Here is a 17,534-nt window from a genome sequence, read left to right as displayed (position 1 = left end):
CATCCAAGTTTATTCTTCCTTTTCAAAATTGCTTTGCTTATTTTAGTTCCTTTGCTTTTGACTGTTCCATTAGGTTTAATGATCAGTGTATCTACAAAATTCTACAAAAATTCTGCTGAGATTTTGACTGGAATTGCATTAAATTATAGATGAATTTGGGTAGAATTGAAACCTTAGCTGTATTGAATATTCTAATCCACAAACATACTGTTTTTCCATTTATGTGGGGCTTGTAATTTTTAATTTTTTTTAATGCTCACCAGAGGATATAATTTATTGATTGATTGAGAGAGAGAGAGAGAGAGAGAGAGAGAGGCATTGATTGGTTGCCTCCCATATGTGCCTCAACTAAGAATCAAGCCCTCAATCTAGGTATGTGTCGTGACCTGGAATTGAACCTGCAACATTTTTGGTGTACAGGATGTTGTTCCAACCAGTTGAGCCACCGGTCAGGGCTGTAATTAAAAAAAAACCCAAGGTCTGTAGTATTCAGCATACAGAGCCGGCACATTTTTTTAGGTTTATACCTAAGTACTTAATCTTTTTTTGGGAGCACTAGTTTATGGTATTTTTAAAGCTTTGTTTTGCCAATGTTTATTTCTATTATATGGGAATATGATTCATTTTATATGTAACTGCATCCTGAGGACTTTCTAACCTTACTTATTAGTTCTAGGAGCTTTTTTAATATATAAATTGCTCAAGATTTTCTACGTAGACAATCGTACTGTCTGCAAATTTCTCCTTTTCCAATCTGCTACTCCACCTGATGTTGAGTGGAGATGGTGAGAGTGGCTATCCATGCCTTGGTCTTACTCTTGAGGAGAAAGTCTTCAGTATTTTGCCATCCGCTATTTTTTTTGTAGGGACCCACGATCAAGTTATGGAGGATTTCTTCTATTTCCAGTTTACTGAGAATGATTATCATGGAAAGATGTTAGATTTCTCAAATGCTTTTTCTGCATATTGTCAGGTATTTATTTTTCTTCTTTAGTTTATTAATATGATGAATTACATTAATACGACTATTTTTGGGTAGTGAACCAACCTTCATCTGTGGAATGAGCTCAAGTTGCCATGGTGCCTCATTTATTTTACTTATAGTTTACATTTGACTTCCTACTAGTTTTTTGAGGATTTTTGCATCTGTTTGTAAGAGATGTTGGCAAGTAGCTTTCTTATACTAGCTGTGTCTGCTTTTGATATCAGGGTAAAGCTGGCTTCATAGAATGCACTGGGAAGTGTTCTCTTGTATTTTTGGAAAGTAGTTGTGTAAATTGGTGTTATTTATCTTTTGGATGTATGTTAGAATTCACCAGTGGAAACATCTGGGCCTGGATTTTTTTTGTGTGTGTGAGGAAAGGTTTTCAATTCTATTCAGTTTTTTGTAATAAGTATAAACTATTCTGGTTATTTTTTTTTTCTTGCTTCACTTTTGGTAATTTGTGTCTTTGTAGGAATAGGTCCATTTCATCTAAATTGTCAAATTTATGTGGGCAGTATTATTTGTAGTATTTTCTTATTATCCTTTTAATGTCTGTGGGGTGTGTAGTAATATTCTCTCTTTCATTCCTGATATTGATAATTGTGACTTTTCTTTTTTAGTTAGTTTAGCTAGCAATTTTTCAATTTTTAAAATGTTTCCAAAGAACTAAATTTTTCTGTCATTTATTTTCTTTATTGTTTTTCAGTTTTTAATTTCATTGCTATTTACTATCTTTATTATACTTCTACTTGTTCTGGGCTTATTAATTAATTTATTTTGAAATAGCATCTTACAGTAGAAACTTGGATTTTTCATAGGAGACTTTTAGTCTCTTGTAATGTAAACATTTCAATCTATATGTTTTCTTCTAAGCACTGCTTTAGCAGCACCTCACAAACTTTTCTATGGTCATTATTATTTAAGCTCAAAATATTTTAAATTTTTCTTGCAACTTTCCATTTGACCATAGGACTATTTAGAAACATGTTGTTTACAACATGTGTGTACTTAATACCACTGAACTGTACACTCAAAACAGTGAAGGTAGTAAGTTTTTTGTTCTGTGTATTTTACCACAGTAAAAAAAGAGGTATGTTGTTTAATTCCCAAGTACCTGGATCCTTTTCAGTTTTCTTTCTGTTATTCAATTTGACTTTAATGCTGTTCTAATTAGAGAATGCACTTTGGGTGATTTTATGTATTTGGGATGTTTTAAGGTTTGTTTTATGACCCAGAGTCCATTAGATGTTGACATGTGCTCCATGAAAACTTGACAAGAATGTGTATTCTGCAGCTGTTGAATGGAGTGTTTCTAGAATGCCACTATAGCAGTTGGTTGGTGGTGTTCAGTTCTATATCTTTGGTGATTTTCTGTCCACGTTTTCTATCACTTACTGAGAAAAGAGTGTTGAATTATATATAGACTAGAGGCCCGGTGCATAAAATTCGTGCAAGGGGGTGTGTGTCCCTCAGCCCAGCCTGCACCCTCTCTCCAATCTGGGACACCTCAAAGGATGTCTGACTGCCTGTTTAGGACCGATTCCGGTAGGATCAGGCCTAAACGGGCAGTCGGACATCCCTCTCACAATCCAGGACTGCTGGCTCCCAACTGCTTGCCTGCCTGCCTTCTTGATTGCTCCTAACCACTTCTGCCTGCCAGCCTGATCACCCCCTAACCACTCCCCTGCCAGCCTGATTGATGCCTAACTGCTCCCCTGCCAGCCTGATTGCCCCTAACTGCCTTCCCCTGCAGGCCTGGTCACCCTAACTGCCCTCCCCTGCAGGCCTGGTCCCTCCCAACTGACCTCCCCTGCAGGCCTGGTCCCCCCCAACTGCTCTCCTCTGCAGGCCTGGGTCCCCCCAACTGCCCTTCCCTGCAGGCCTGGTACCCCCAACTTCCCTCCTCTGCTGGCCTGGTCACCCCTAGCTGCCCTCCCCTGCAGGCTTAATCGCCCTAACTGCCCTCCTTTGCAGGCCTGGTCCCTCCCAACTGCCCTCCCCTGCTGGCCTGATTGCCCACAACTGCCCTCCCCTGCTGGCCATCTTGTGGTGGTCATCTTGTGTCCACAGGGGGGCAGGATCCTTGACCACATAGGGGCAGCCATCTTGTGTGTTGGAGTGATGGTCAATTTGCATATTACTCTTTTATTAGAAAGGATAGAGGCCTGGTGCACAGGTGGGGGCTGGCTGGTTTGCCCTGAAGGGTGTCCTGGATCAGGGTGGGGGTTCCCTTGGGATGTAGGGTGGCCTGGGTGAGGGTCCTGTGGTGGTTTGCAGGCTGGCCATGCCCCCTGGCAACCCAAGCAGAGACCCTGGGATCTGGAATTTATTTATCTTCTATAATTGAAACTTTGTAGCCTTGAGTGGAGGCCAGGGCTGGCCAGAAAGCTTGGCTTCCTCCATCACCGGGGAAACCCAAGCCTCCTGCTCGCTCCATGGCCGCAGCTATTTTTGTTGGGATTTATTTATCTTCTATAATTGAAACTTCATAGCCTTGAGCGAAGGCCAGTGCTGGCCAGAGCGGGCAGAAAGCTTGGCTCACTCAGTGGCCGGCCGCCATCTTGGTTGGGTTAATTTGCATACTCACTCCTGCTTGGTTGGTGGGCGTGGCTTGTGGGTGTAGGGGAGTGATGGTTAATTTGCATGTTTCTGTTTTATTAGTGTAGATTGAGGATTTGTCCTTTTACTTCTCTCAGTTTTTATGAATTCTGATGCTCCTTTGTGAAGTGCCTGCACATTTTGGATGCTATGCCTCCTTTCATCATTATGCAATATACCTGTTGATTCCTGGCAATATTCTTTACTCTGAAGTCCTCTTTCTCTAAAATTAACAGAGCCACACCAGCTTTCTTTGGATTAGTGTTAGCATGGTATACCTTTTCTATCCATTTACTTTTAACCTCTCTGTATTATTACATTTAAAGTGGATTTCTTGTAGATGGCATGTAGTTTAGTCTTTTGCTTTTCCCATTCCGATGATATGTGTATATTAATCAGTGTATGTAACCCATTTTTATTCAGTGTAATTTTTGGTGTGTTTGGATTTAGGTCTACCATCTTATTTGCTTTCTCTTTGTTCCCTCTTTTTTGTTCTCTGTTTCTCTTTCCCTACCTTTTTGTGGATTATTTGAATGTATTATCTTATTTCATTTGAATTTACCTACTGAATTTTTTACTCTCTCTTTGTTTAGCTTCTTTGGTGCTTGTTCTATGGATTACGATAAACATACTTAACTTTTTAACAGCCTACTTACAATTAACTTTTTGCTGCTTCAAATAAAGTATAGAAACCTTACCTCTATGCGGATCCCTTTGGCCTCCCCTGTACCTGTTACAGTTGTCATGTGCATCCCATCTATTACATTTTGCTTCCAACCATTATGCGTGTTTTAAGAACTTAAGAGATAAAATAGTCTATTATACTTATCCAAACATTTACCATTTCTGTTGTTCTTTCTTCATTACTGAAATACCAAGCTCCTTCTGTTATGATTTCCTTCTCATCTGAAGAAATTCTTTTAGTATTATTTTTTTTAGAGAAAATTTAATGACAAGAAATTCTCTGTATTTACCTCCACCTAGGAATATATTTATTTCAGCTTTAGTTCCTGAAGGATTTTTTGCTGGATAGGAAATTCTGTGTATTCCTTTTTTTTAAAATATATTTTATTGATTTTTTACAGAGAGGAAGGGAGAGAGATAAAGAGTTAGAAACATAGATGAGAGAGAAACATCAATCAGCTGCCTCCTGCACACCCCTTACTGGGGATGTGCCTGCAACCAAGGTACATGCCCTTGACCGGAATCGAACCCAGGGCCCTTCCGTCCGCAGGCCGACGCTCTATCCACTGAGCCAAACCGGTCAGGGCTCTGTGTATTTCTTTTCAGCACTTAGAAACACTGTTCCCTTCTTCTGATTTCTCATGAGAAAACCCACAGTCATTCACACTGCTGTTTCCCTGCGTGTGGCGTGTTGTTCTTCTCTGGCTGCTTTCAGCACTTCTCATTGTCTTTAGGATTGAACAGTTGGTTATGATGTGCCTGGACAAGGACTTTTCTGTTGTTTATTTGCATTTAGCTAAGCTTCTTGAATCTTTAAGGTTACCAAATTTGAAGAAATATTGGCTAAAACCTTCCCGAACATGTTTTATTTTTACACCACACTCCTCCTTCTCTCCTGGGGAACTCCAACAACTGGAATATTAGTTAGATTCTTTGGTTTCACGACGTGTGACATTGAAACTTTCTTCATTTTTTTTGGTCAGATTTGGCACTTTCAAATAATTTATCCTCAAATTCATGGACTCTTTCCTCTCTCACCTTATTCTCTTATTGTTCTCATTCAGTGAGATTTAAAAATTTCAGTTACTGTAATGTTCAGTTTGTAAATTTTTATTTGATTTCTTTTATTGATTCCATTTCTTTACTGCAACTTTCTAGTTTTTCATTCATTTCAAAAGTATTAACCCTAACTTCTTAGACTTTGGTTAATAATAGCTGCTTTAAAGTTTTTGTCCAATAATTCAACATCCGTGTCATCTCAGACTTGGCACCTTTCTTTGGGTGAGAGAGTGAGGTTTCCCTGGCTCATTCTATGCTGAATAAATTCAGATTGTATCCTGGACATTTGGAATGTTATGGACCCTGGCTCTTGCTAACATTTTCTGCAGAATGTTGATTACTTTGCTTTACCAGGCAATCGGCCCAGTTGGGTTCAGGTTTCAAAGACTTTGCAGCATGTTTTGATCTATCCTGCACTTGCCCCAGGCGATAGCCAGTCATGGGTGGTGGTCTGCCACCAAATTCAGTTCTCAAAGCCTTAGAATGTGGTTTAGATCACACATATGCAGCTCGGAATTGAGCCCAGAGTTTGATACAGAACTCAATGATCTCATTTTCATAAGCCTTTTCCTCTTCATCATCTCCCCAACATTTTCTGACTCCCTGGCCCCTTCCTTTCCTCTGTCTAGACATTCATGGCCTTTGTTTCCCTGCTCACCACACACTTCACACACTGTACCTGTCTCTGGGACCAAGCAGGTGGAGGAAAAAGAGACAAAGCAAGGAGGATTTTGCCTACACTTTGGGACCATAGTTCCTCTAGTCAGAGAACAGGATTCTCCTCCCCGGGAGTTCCAGATCCTGCCTAGCACTGCTTCTGCCATGGGATTGCCTGATGCCTGGGGAGAGAAAGAATGGAGAAACCCAACAGAAAGTTCATGGTCTCCGCCATGGCATGTGGCTTGTAGGAGCCTCCTTTCCTGCTCCTCAGACCAGAAACAGCAACCTCTTCTTGGATCTCTATGTGTCGTGTCCACACGCTGTGCATGGTTCTGTGTTTCAGGCTCTCTGCAAGCCCGTCCCAGGGGTGCTGCGGGGGCTCCGGGAAACACACTGCCAGCTGCCTATGCTCCGGGCTTGGTTTCTTTCTCTGCTGCTGCTCACTTTTCAGAGTTCTTAGGAGGCTGCTCACGCATCCTACCTGGGTTTTTAGTTGCATTCAGTGGTAGGACATAGGAGAGTATGCTTACACCAACTTGAAGAGGCCTGGAAGTGTGTGTGAGTGTGTGCATGTGTGTGTGAGTGTAACTGTGTATGTGAGTGTGTGTGAGTGTGTGTGTATATGAGCGTGTGTGTGTGTAAGTATGTGTGAGTGTGTGTGTGTGTGTGAGTGTGTGTAAGTGTGTGTGTGAGTGTGTGTGTGTGCATGTGTGTGTGAGTGTAACTGTGTATGTGAGTGTGTGTGTATATGAGCGTGTGTGTGTGTGTGTGTGAGTGTGTGTGTGTATGTGTGTGAGTGTGTGTACATGAGTGTGTGTGAGTGTGTGTGTGAGTGTGTGTGTGTGTGAGTGTGTGAGTGTGTGCATGTGTGTGAGTGTAACTGTGTATGTGAGTGTGTGTGTGTGTATGAGCGTGTGTATGTGTGTGAGTGTGTGTACATGAGTGTGTGTGAGTGTGTGTGTGTGTGTATGAGTGTGTGAGCGTGTGTGTGAGTGTGTGTGTGCGTGTGTGTGTATATGTGTGTGTATGTGAGTGTGTGTGTGTTTGTGTGTGTTTAACATAAAATGAGAACTTCACCATCTCCCATGCATCTGCAGAGACGGGGAGTGAACCAGGGAGCCACTTCCGTTGAGCACCAACTCCTTGCCAGGAGTGGGCCTCGGTGCACAGAAACGTCGCCCTCCTCCTCTGTGCGGAAAGGGTAGTAGAGTTAGCACCAGGCAGAGTTGGGGAAATTAGCTCAGATTAATTAGTTCAAGGTCATGTAGACATAAGTGGCAGACTGAGGGTGTGTGTTGTGGCCTCTCTTAGAAAGATCCAGAAAGGTCTGTGGGAAACAGAAGTGACTAAAGGCTCAGGCTGATGTGCTTCCCCTCTATCTGCAGGACGGATGAAGGTGATGCTGTGATCACGCACCCCGGGGCCCTGTGCATCATGGTCCAGCTGCTGCCTCGGCTGTACCATCACGACCACGCCCAGGTACGTGTGATACACATGCTGCCTTTTTACACAGCTGGCCTTTCAGCTCCTTCTGGCTGGGGACTTGGCTTTCCTTTGTGCCGTTGCCCTTGGCACCCTGTGTGAGCGTGAGTGGAGCCACTCACACAAAGGGCCGTCTGCAGGGCCTGAGATGCCCCTGAGATGCTGGGTGAGTCCTGCCCCCTTCCCAGGCCATTCAGGACCCAGCACTTCTGCGTGCATGGTGACCTCGTGAAAACAGCAGCCAAACCAGAGCCGGCTGCGATGATGGCGCCCTTGCGAGGCAGGTCCGGGCGCTGAGGACAGCAGTGGGAGTTGGGGGACCTGAAGTCCTTGCTCCAGTGCATGCTTGTCTCCTGGTGCGGCTGTGCTCCGGCCGGGGCTCCCTGCAGGCCGAGCTGGGCTAACAGCAGACACTGCCCATGGAGCCTGCATCTGCGTGGGGACCGGAAGGGGTGACAGTGCGGACAGACAAAATGAATAAGATCACAAACGAATCCCCAGTTACAAATTGCAACAAGGGATGTTCTGGGGAAATCCAGGGTGCTGGGAGGGAACCTGGGAATGGAGGCGGGGACCCAATCACATCTGACTCGGTGAAGGGGGAGGTCAGGGAGGCCACCTCTTAGATGGTGGCCTTTAGGCAGGGGAAGGAGCCTGCTGGGTGGCCGGGCCGGGAGCAGGGCAGCGTGGGGACCGGGCGGGTGAGAGGTGGGGTGGCTGAGGAAGGAGCGGCCTGTGTGGAGGTTTAGCCTGGAAGCAAGCACCCTCCCAAGTGAGGGAAGGATGAGGCTTGCAGGTTTTTGTATCAAAACCTTCCTATGGCTGTGAGGTGGCCTGGGTGGCTGTGAGGCAGGGTGGAGGTTGGGGGAGGGGCTGTGAGGTAGGGCAAGGAGGGAGTGGGGTGGGGGGACAGCAGGACAGCAGCCAGGAAGCCATGCCCATGGTCTGGGAGACACGTGCAGGCAGGCGGCCAGGCTGTTTATTGGAAAATGTGAAGCGAAGGGTGTCAAGACCCTCAGAGATAGAATCACTCTCCCGAGCTGAATGGGGTGCCGGGAGCGGGAAGGGGCTGAGCCGCAGGCTGAGCTGCGGCTCTGAGCCTCAGAAGTTGTGGGGAGCAGCTGCAGAGGGAAGACCTGGCAGTGCACCCTAGATTCCCAGCGGTCAGAAGGGGCCGAGGGGACTGAGCTGCTGGTGGGCCTGGTGCGGGCCCTTCACTGTTCACGTAGCCTCACAGCAGGTGTGGAGGGCGGGCTGTTGTCTCCACATTAACCAGCCGGGAAATGGAGGTGCAGATCACTTAAATACTTTGTAAGGGTTCCCACTGGTGCACCTGGCATTTAATGCGGTCCTGCCTGGTGGAGGGTCTCGTGGCTTCTGTGGGAAGAGTGGGGGTGGGAGGCACAGGCCCAGCTTTGCTTTGGGAGTTTAAAAGGAGGTGGCATGTTGTAGGAAGACACTACAACTTGTGGCCTTACTAATCGCAGCCTGAGAATGACAGGGCTTAGGAAACATGGTGCAAGCCCTCCGAGGTCAGGGAGAGGGGGGAGGAGAAAGCCGGTGAGCAGCGAAGGCGGGGCTGTGCTCACTGGGGAAACTAGTGTTTGGTAAGGAGTGACAAAGGACCAACGCCGTCCTGGTCTGCATGTCCCTTCATAACCGAAACTCTTTTCTGGTCCCTGTTTCTCTGCTGAAAAGTGACGACACGGTAATGTTCAAAGCAAGGAGTAAGGAGACATCTAATAGTGATGTGAATGCGCCGTGTAGTTGGCAACATTTATGGAAAAGCCGTGGGCGGGGCTAACGTGGACCAGGTTGCTCAATAGTTACCGTTGCTGTGCCACAAACTGCTGCCCAGTTAACGATGGTGGCCGTTGTCTCATTTCTGTGGGTCAGGAGTTCAGGCAGGCGCAGCCGCCACAGCTCACGGCCTCCGGGTGCCACTGGCCTTACCCCTCGCAGCTCGGGCACCCCCCAGGCTGCTCAGATGCACGGGGCTCCCGGTGGCTCACTGCTCAGGTCCCCTGGCCTTGGTCTGAGCTGCTGGTAGGATCCCGAGGTCTCTGCCTCGGAGCCCTCTGCATCTGACGTTGGCCTGTGTCCCTCCAGGTGGATTCTCCGAGCGGCCACATGGCAGCCCAGGGCTCTGAAAGGCACGCAAGCAGGAGCATGCCAGCACGGCTTCCACGGCCGTCTGTTGGTCAGCGTTCAGCTTCGACTCGCGGGAGGGGCCACATGCCCCCCTGCTGTTGTGGGGGTAGCGTGAGTGTACAAGAGAGAGGGGCTGCTGGAGCCATCACTGAAACCCCTGCCACACTTGCCTGAGCATCCGACTGAAGGGTAAAAATATTTACTCCCCAACCCAAATGCCTTCTAGTCATTTAGTTATCTGGGGTCTGGACCCTTTTCTCTTTACCTTGGCATTCAAGACAGGGCCTCTCTGGGGCCTACTGAAACTGGTACACATTCTCCTATGCAGCAACATTCCTTTATCAACATGAGAATTTCCCTGTTTTGCATGTGCTTGAGGCTCAGGAAGCTTTGTAACTTCTTCGGGTCTCGGGCTGGTGAGGAGAGACGTGAAACACTCCCAGGCCCACGGTCAAATGTGTTTGGTGAACGGGCCTCTGACTGTCGTGGCTCTCGCAGGACGCAGGCCGTGCAGCCTGCACGTCCTTCCAGGGGCAGTTGCCTCATGAGGAGCTGGCTTCCTTGGCTGTAGTTTGTACCATGATAGACTCACAATGAGAACTATGCCAATGGTTGGGGTGGTCTTAGCACTCTTAGCACTAAGACAGTTGCTCATGGTGTGCTGTGCAACGCCCCGCCCTCCCCCCCTCCCCATGGCACTGCCTGATGGAGTGGCTCAGAGGACAGTGTCCAGTCCTCCCTGCTCCTAGCACCTCATGAGCCTGGGTTTCAGATGAACCCATGAGCAGCCACATTAGTATATGAACAGGAACTTCCTCTCATTCTATGGTGATAATTAGACAAGTTAAGAATGAAAATGAATCCCATTTGGTATGCAACTTTTCTCTATTCAGGTCGCAGTAAATAATTTAGGAAAAGTGTGATTTCTCCCATCTTTAAAATATGCAAATGAAAGGTAGTGGTGCATTTTCTCAAATATTTTCTGCAGATGCCAAACCTGTGCTAGTCAAAGTTGGATAACTGCAGTAATTAATTTCTGAAAGGGGGGTGTGAACCTCATAACAACAAATAGAATAGTAAATCAAGTGAGAAATAACGCAGGAGGAAATGCTGGAAAGAAGGCTGCAGTGCATGGGTTTTGTTGCAGAAAGAGGAGCAGGAAAGGAAGTGCCAGTAGAGGGCAGTGTTATTAAGAAGATGGGCTGTGAGTTCCCACTCGTCTCCCTGTAATCTGCTCTGTTCACAGACCAGAAGTGGTTTGCTTTTTCTCCAAAATACTAGCGCTGCAAGCTGCCCTGGGAAACAGACAGGCCAGCTGGCCTTGTCTCCTCTTGCGCCATCCCCGGTATTAAAGCTGGGCTGTGGGAATTTTACTGCAAATGCTGCTGTCCTAGCACAAGGTGAAATGAAGTTCAGCTCAAGTCCTCCTGAAGCTGAGTTGGCCCCGGAAAAAAATAACAAATTGGAAACAGGACAGTTTCCCTTCCAGGGTGCTCAGTAGCCGCAAGGGTCTTGCCATAGAGGTGCCTGCTTCTGGGAGTAACTAGTAATCCCTCCTAGGTGCCATGAGGATTCAGAGATGAGTGTTACAGGACCTCACAGCCTGCATTTGAGGGGGGGTCACAGAGGAGTGTAGAAAATGGAAGGGCATTCTGACGGCTGCCACAAATGTTTGTCCACAGGCCTTGGGACAGAGCGAAGGGAAGGCCAGAGAGGTGGGGACACCGGGGCTAAGCTTAAGGAAAGGATGTGCCCATGACAGTAGGTGGAGGAGGAAGGCAAGGAAGCTCAGGCACAGAGGGAGACTGGGAGGAAGGCGCCATGTAGGGCCCCTGGTGCGTTCAGCGGGGCCAGGATGGCCCGTGTGGGCAGAGAAGCAGTGAGTGGGGCTGGAAGGTTATTTGAAGCCACGTTATGAAGGGCTTTGAACACCATGAAGAGAAGTGAACTTTATTGGGTTGTCATCCATTGTCATCATCATCACTACTGTGATGTTTAAATTTTATTTGTTGATTTTATTTTATTTTCTTAAAATATATTTTTATTGATTTCAGAGAGGAAGGAAGAGGGAGAGAGAGATAGAAACATCAATGATGAGAGAGAATCACTGATCAGCTGCTTCCTGCACACCCCCTACTGGGAACTGAGCCCACAACCTGGGCATGTGCCCTGACCAGGAATCGAACCCAGGACCCTTCAGTCCGTAGGCCAACGTTCTATCCACTGAGCCAAACCATCTGGGCTTTATTTATTGATTTTAGAGAGAGGGGGAGGAAGAGAGAGAAATGCACTTATCTATGCATTTATCGGCTGGTTCTGCATGTCCCTGAGCCCGCAGCCTGGGCACAGTGGGATGACACTCTAACCAGCTGCGCTGCCCGGCCAGGGCCCATGATATTCAATGAGCACCCACTCTATGAACGCAGAGTTCAGGCTCTGAAGACAGCAGATGCTGTCACATCTCAGCTCCGCCACTCACAGCCATAGACCATGGAAAATTCTTTAACCCCTTTGACCCTTAACTTCCTTGGCTTAGTGTGGGGTGATCTCTCCCTCGTGGCATTGTCATCAGGAGGAAATGAAGCAATGCCAGAGCTCAGCATGGTGGGCAGACACATCCGCCCAGGAAGCACTGCTGGGGGTGCAGGATGGCTTTAGCACGTGTTTTCTCATGCAGTACCTGTAGGAACCCTGCCAGCAGATAGCAGTACTCCCACTTGGCAGATGAGGCCCTGAACCTGTAGCAGGTGAGTGGCAGAGCTAAAATCGTAGTCGGTGGTGGTGTCCCTGGGAGAAGGCTCCCAGTCCTCCTGCCTCTGTGCCAGGTGGCCTTTCCTGTAAAGAAGTGGTGGTCAGCCCTAGCCAGTTGGCTCAGTGGATAGAGCATTGGCCTGCGAACTGAATGGTCCCAGGTTCGATTCCGGTCAAGGGCACATGCCCGGGTTGGGGGTTTGATCCCCAGTAGGGGGCATGCAGGAGGCAGCTGATCAATGATTTTCTCTCATCATTGACCTTTCTATCTCTCTCTCCCTCTCCCTTCCTCTCTGAAATCAATAAAAATATATTAAAAAAAAAAAGAAGTGGTGGCCTGGGAGCGTATTGGGAGCAGCAACATGTTCGTTCTGACCTCGAGTCGTTGGTACATCCAGGTTCTATTGGAACCTCCTGCTGGTCTGGTGGCACAGAAAGAAGCTGGGCTAGGCACTGCACTCGTCTGTCAACTCATTTGTCCCTCTGTTTCGAAAAGGTGCCATTTTCTGGAATTAGCCTATAATTCACACACATTGAACTAATCATATGAGTTTCAAATAACTAAAATATTGACAGCAGTAATAGCCCTGGAGAGCACCGCGTCAGGGCAGGCTATTTAAAGAGAGCCATTTCCTCCAACAAGGAAACTGGTAAAGGAGGAGTCTTGCTGAGTTACATTGGAACACACTAGAGATTCCAAATACGTTCAGTTTCTAGGTTCCTCGTGCTCGTGCTCTTTCATTCTGAACCCGAGCCCCCAAATATCCCTATTGTTTCTGAATGGAAAAACTTCAGGCCCTAGTCAAACTCCAGGGCCTTCGTAGGATTGTCTCTTAGGTGGAGCAGATGGAGAAGCTCTGGCCTGGAGATGGAGAGGGTCCAGGCTGCGGTGCTGAGGATGCTGGGGTGAGAGGGAATGTGGGAGGGATGAGCTCTGGCCAGTGATCAGGTGACCAGCCTTCTAGTCCCCTCTGCCGTCATTATTTCTGTCTCACATAGTCTACTTCCTTTTTCTGCATCTCAAATTCAGCTCCTCACATTTGGCCTAGGGTACAGGGGTTGCAGACTCAGTGTCTTGGGGCCAGAGAGGTAAAGGAACTTCATAAGTTAAGCAGGTGCCAACAAGAGGGAGTGGTAAGGCCTGTGGCTATATGGAAGGGCCTAAAGTATTCACAGCTAATTAGGGAGAAATAAGATAAAAACAAAGCCAAACTATGCCCACCAAATACAACATTTCTATACGCCATCAGTTTAGGACCTATCAGCTAGTGAGTTCCCTCCTTATGAGCACACGATGCAGCGTTAAAACCATGGCGTTGGAGTGAAACCTGGCTTGGTGCCAGGCCTGCCACTCATCAGCTGTGTGGCCTTAGGAAATGATGTACCTTTTCCAGTCTCAGTCTCTCATAATTTCCCAGAGAAGAGCAGAGGGGAGAGTAATTGTAAAACATGTAGTCCGGCACCTGGCGTGTGGCCTCCATTATGCCCCGCCTCCTCCGGCTTTCGCTGTCTGTGTTCCCAGGACCCGGCCAGGCCATGGCACATACATGTCTGGAACTATTAAATGAAAGGTAACACATCATAGGTATACTTCCACCTGGCATCCTCCTCCTTTGAGTTCATAACAGAGCACTGATGTTGAACTGCAAGCTAGTCTGCTTAGGAATGGCAAGCCTGGGCTCTCTCCCTGCCTTCTCTGCACTGGATCTGTGACCTGAGTGACTCACATGGAAGGCGACAGGATGGTGTGGAGGGTCTCAAGCAGTTTCAGCATGGATCTGAACCCATGACTGAACGTCAGCAGTGATAACCATGCTTGTCCCATGTTTCAGTGCACACAGATTCATAGACACACAGACACACAGACACACACAGTACACACTGCAGACACACAGGCACACAGATACACAGTACACACCGCAGACATACAAATACACAGTAAACACGACAGACACACAGACACACAGACACACAGTACACACCGCAGACACACAGGCACACGGATACACAGTACACAACACAGACACACAGACATACAAATACACAGTAAACACGACAGACACACAGACACACAGACACACAGTACACACCGCAGACACACAGGCACACGGATACACAGTACACAACACAGACACACAGACATACAAATACACAGTAAACACGACAGACACACAGACACACAGTGCACACCACAGACATACAGACATACAAATACACAGTAAACACGACAGACACACAGACCGACAGACAGAAACACAGACACACAGACACATAGCCTGGTAAGGAAGCGCAGAAGAGCGGGTGTGAGGGAGCCCAGGGGCTTCCGTACCAGGGCAGCAATAATCCCCGTGGCATGAGGACAGTGCGACCCTGAACTGTTTTTCCAGCTGTGCCTATGGAGGTTTGGTGCCAGCCAAAGTGGGGAATGGTCCCCTGACCTCTCAAACACACTGCAACTGTGCTGTTCGGAGGCGAGAAAGAGGATGGTGAGGGCCTGAGAAACTGCTTTGGCCCTGAGAGGAATGGCCCAGAGAGCAGGGAAGATGCTTGCCGGTTGACTGGTGGTAGAACAATAAAGGACAGACAAGGACAGGTGGTTAAAGTGAAAGGTTTAGGCCCCGTAGGAGACACTTGCAGGAACGGGATGCAGGCCGTACACGCTGAGTGGCTCGGCCCTGGGCTTCGCAAGCAGGTGTTTGGTTTGAGGTGGAGAGAAGCCAGCACCGGAGCCAGTGGCCTGGGGGAGCCTGTCCTGCTGGCAGCGCCGAGGGCCCTGGCCTCTCAGGATGACAGAAATAGCCAAACCCATGTAGGTGTGTTTTATGGCCAGCGCTGTGCGTGTGGCTCAGTTCAGGCAGCCTTTTTGTGGGCAGAGCCGTGAGCACTAGGTTCCCTGTAAGCTTTGAGGGTTGGCCTAACACGGGAGGTTGGTTCCCAGTGCCCGATCCAGTTTCACTTGGCTTTGCTGGGATCCAGCTCCTGCCATGCCCCTGCCCTGCCGGAGGATGGGGCGCTGCTACACACAGCACCCACCAGGTGCCGGAGGCCTGCAACCTGGAGCTGGCTGGTGCTTTCTGAGCTTCAGCATGGGGCCTGCAGGCAGCGCTTGCCATGATGGAGTGGCATCCAGATTGGATCTCCCAGTTGGACTTTGTGTCCTTCCCTCACTAGGCAACCCCAGCGAGCCAGATTCAGTGTGGGCCTCAGTTCCCTTGTCTGTGAATGGGCGATAGGAGCGCCTGGCGTGGGGAGTTGGCCTGAGCTTTAAGTGAGCTTGTGCATGGAAGCAATGGCCTGTGAGCTCATGCACGGAAGCACTGGCCTGCCGGTAGGAAGTACCGGGGCCATTAGCTGCGTCACTGGTGATGGGACCCAAGGCCAGGCCAGGCACGTGCTCCTTGTGTGAGCTGGCTGCTGGGTGGAGGGCCTACTGGTGGCAGGTGAGGAAAGAGGACTGCAGCCAAGGGGTGAGTACTCCTCAAAACATTTGTATCTTGTAAGCAAAAGTGCTTTCACAGATGCTGTGTCTATGGACTCCCACAAAAAACTGACTGTGAGCGAGGCATGTTCATTATGCTCGTTTAGAGCTCAGAAGCAGGCTTAGAGAAAGTACCAGCCTACTAGTTAATGTTAAGATCAGCACGAAGCCTGCTTCTGAGGAGGTGCTGTGTGCTGGCCCAGAAGGGGGAAGTAGGGAGGGAGTGTCTGGAGCTGGAGCAGCACCTGGCCTGGAGCACAGGCCCCAGTGAATGGACCCTCATCTTGCAAGAAACTGTGCTCCCTACAGCCTTGCTCAGGGCCCTGCTCCAGAGAATCCTGGATGGAAATCTGTGAACAACAACAAATCTGTTTTAAAATGTCTCTAACAAAAGAATGGTGTCAGCAGTTTACTTTGTACCAAAGCCATAGAGAAACACAGAGCAAGTGAGCTTCCTGGGTGTGAGGAGGCCCAGCCACGGGTGGACGGGTCTGGCTGGAGGACAGTGCCGGGCCTCCCGAGCCCTGCTGGGCCCCACTGATCCCCGGCCCAGTGATCTCCATGGTGTTTCGGGTCCCAAGCTGGGCAGGCACCCTCCCAATGGATGTGTACAAGCTGGTCTCCCTGCTGGTTCTCATGCCCCATCTCAGGGCTGACCACTGAGCAGGTTGGGGGTGGGAGGGGGGGGCGGGGTTGTGTGCTGGGGTGAATGAGCCAGGCTCACAACTGCCCAGGACCTCAGCCTTTCCCGGAAAGGCCATGCTTACACTCGTCCCTTGGTGTCTGCACGAGTGAGCGTGCGCTCTCCCAGACAGACCAGGCCCCCTGCTGCCCGGATCTCCCTTTCACACTTAACTGGCACATCACCCTTTCTGCCTCCCCTCAGCCCCTTGGGGTAAAGCACCCCTATGTCCCGGAACACCCTGTGCCTTGTGCTCACACTGACGAGGCAACGGTTGCATCCGAGGCAGAGATAGGTGCTCTGGAGGCGAGGGTGAAGAGCTATTGACTCGGCAGCAGCTCACAGCGTGGGGAAGGCGGGAGTGAGGGAGGACAGGCAGGTGCAGTGCATCTGCCACAGTGTGGTGCTTCTCATGACCGAGGTGGGAGAGGCAGCAGAGCTTTCTTAGGTGAGAGGACGCGGATTTTGCCTTGACCAACAAGTAGGAGCTCAGCGGAGGATGGGATGGGAAAGAGCTTTCCCACTTGGGTGTCAGCCGGAAGGGCCTGGTGCAGCCAGCAAAGGGCTGGAGCACAGGGGGCCAAGGAGGGGATGGAAGTAAAGTTGAAAGAGACAAATACTTTATAAATATAAGATCCTCAGCTTCTGTTACCAGGAAGCATTGGCCAGCAGATGTCTGTAATTTGTAAGAACAGCAACAAAGGCAGCAGATTTGGAGCAGGCACCCCCACTCATCACGGTCGTTGAGGGAGCATGGACCTCGGACCTGCTCACACCGAACCGAGGTCACGAACTCCGTGCCTACCAAGCCACATGGGCACCACAAGCGAGAACTAAGGAAGCAAGATAAAAACTAAAATAGCTCGTCAGGCAAAACAAACCCATGGGCTCTATGCATCCTGGCACCCCATTCACGTCTAGGATCCTAAAAGCTGAGGTCACTTAAATTGCACCATCTCGCTTCTGAAATCATCAGATAAAGAATATGTCAACCAAATTGAAAC

At 48.8% G+C, this 17,534-nt stretch overlaps 1 protein-coding gene across 1 annotated transcript in view; it reads left to right on the top strand.

Moving 5' to 3' along the window:
- The window catches only part of WDFY4 (WDFY family member 4), a gene marked incomplete at its 5' end in the record, with an annotated part of 233,604 nt that overhangs the window by 45,432 nt on the left and 170,638 nt on the right, over positions 1-17,534 (top strand). The window contains one exon of the mRNA XM_080688457.1: positions 7,372-7,465. Coding sequence (XP_080544583.1) covers positions 7,372-7,465 — 94 coding nt within the window. The remainder of the gene's footprint in view (positions 1-7,371; positions 7,466-17,534) is intronic.

The sequence above is a fragment of the Plecotus auritus genome (genome assembly GCF_963455305.1).
Source record: "Plecotus auritus genome assembly, chromosome: 9".
NCBI classification, from domain to species: domain Eukaryota; kingdom Metazoa; phylum Chordata; class Mammalia; order Chiroptera; family Vespertilionidae; genus Plecotus; species Plecotus auritus.
This window is presented reverse-complemented; position numbering and strand designations above follow the sequence as displayed.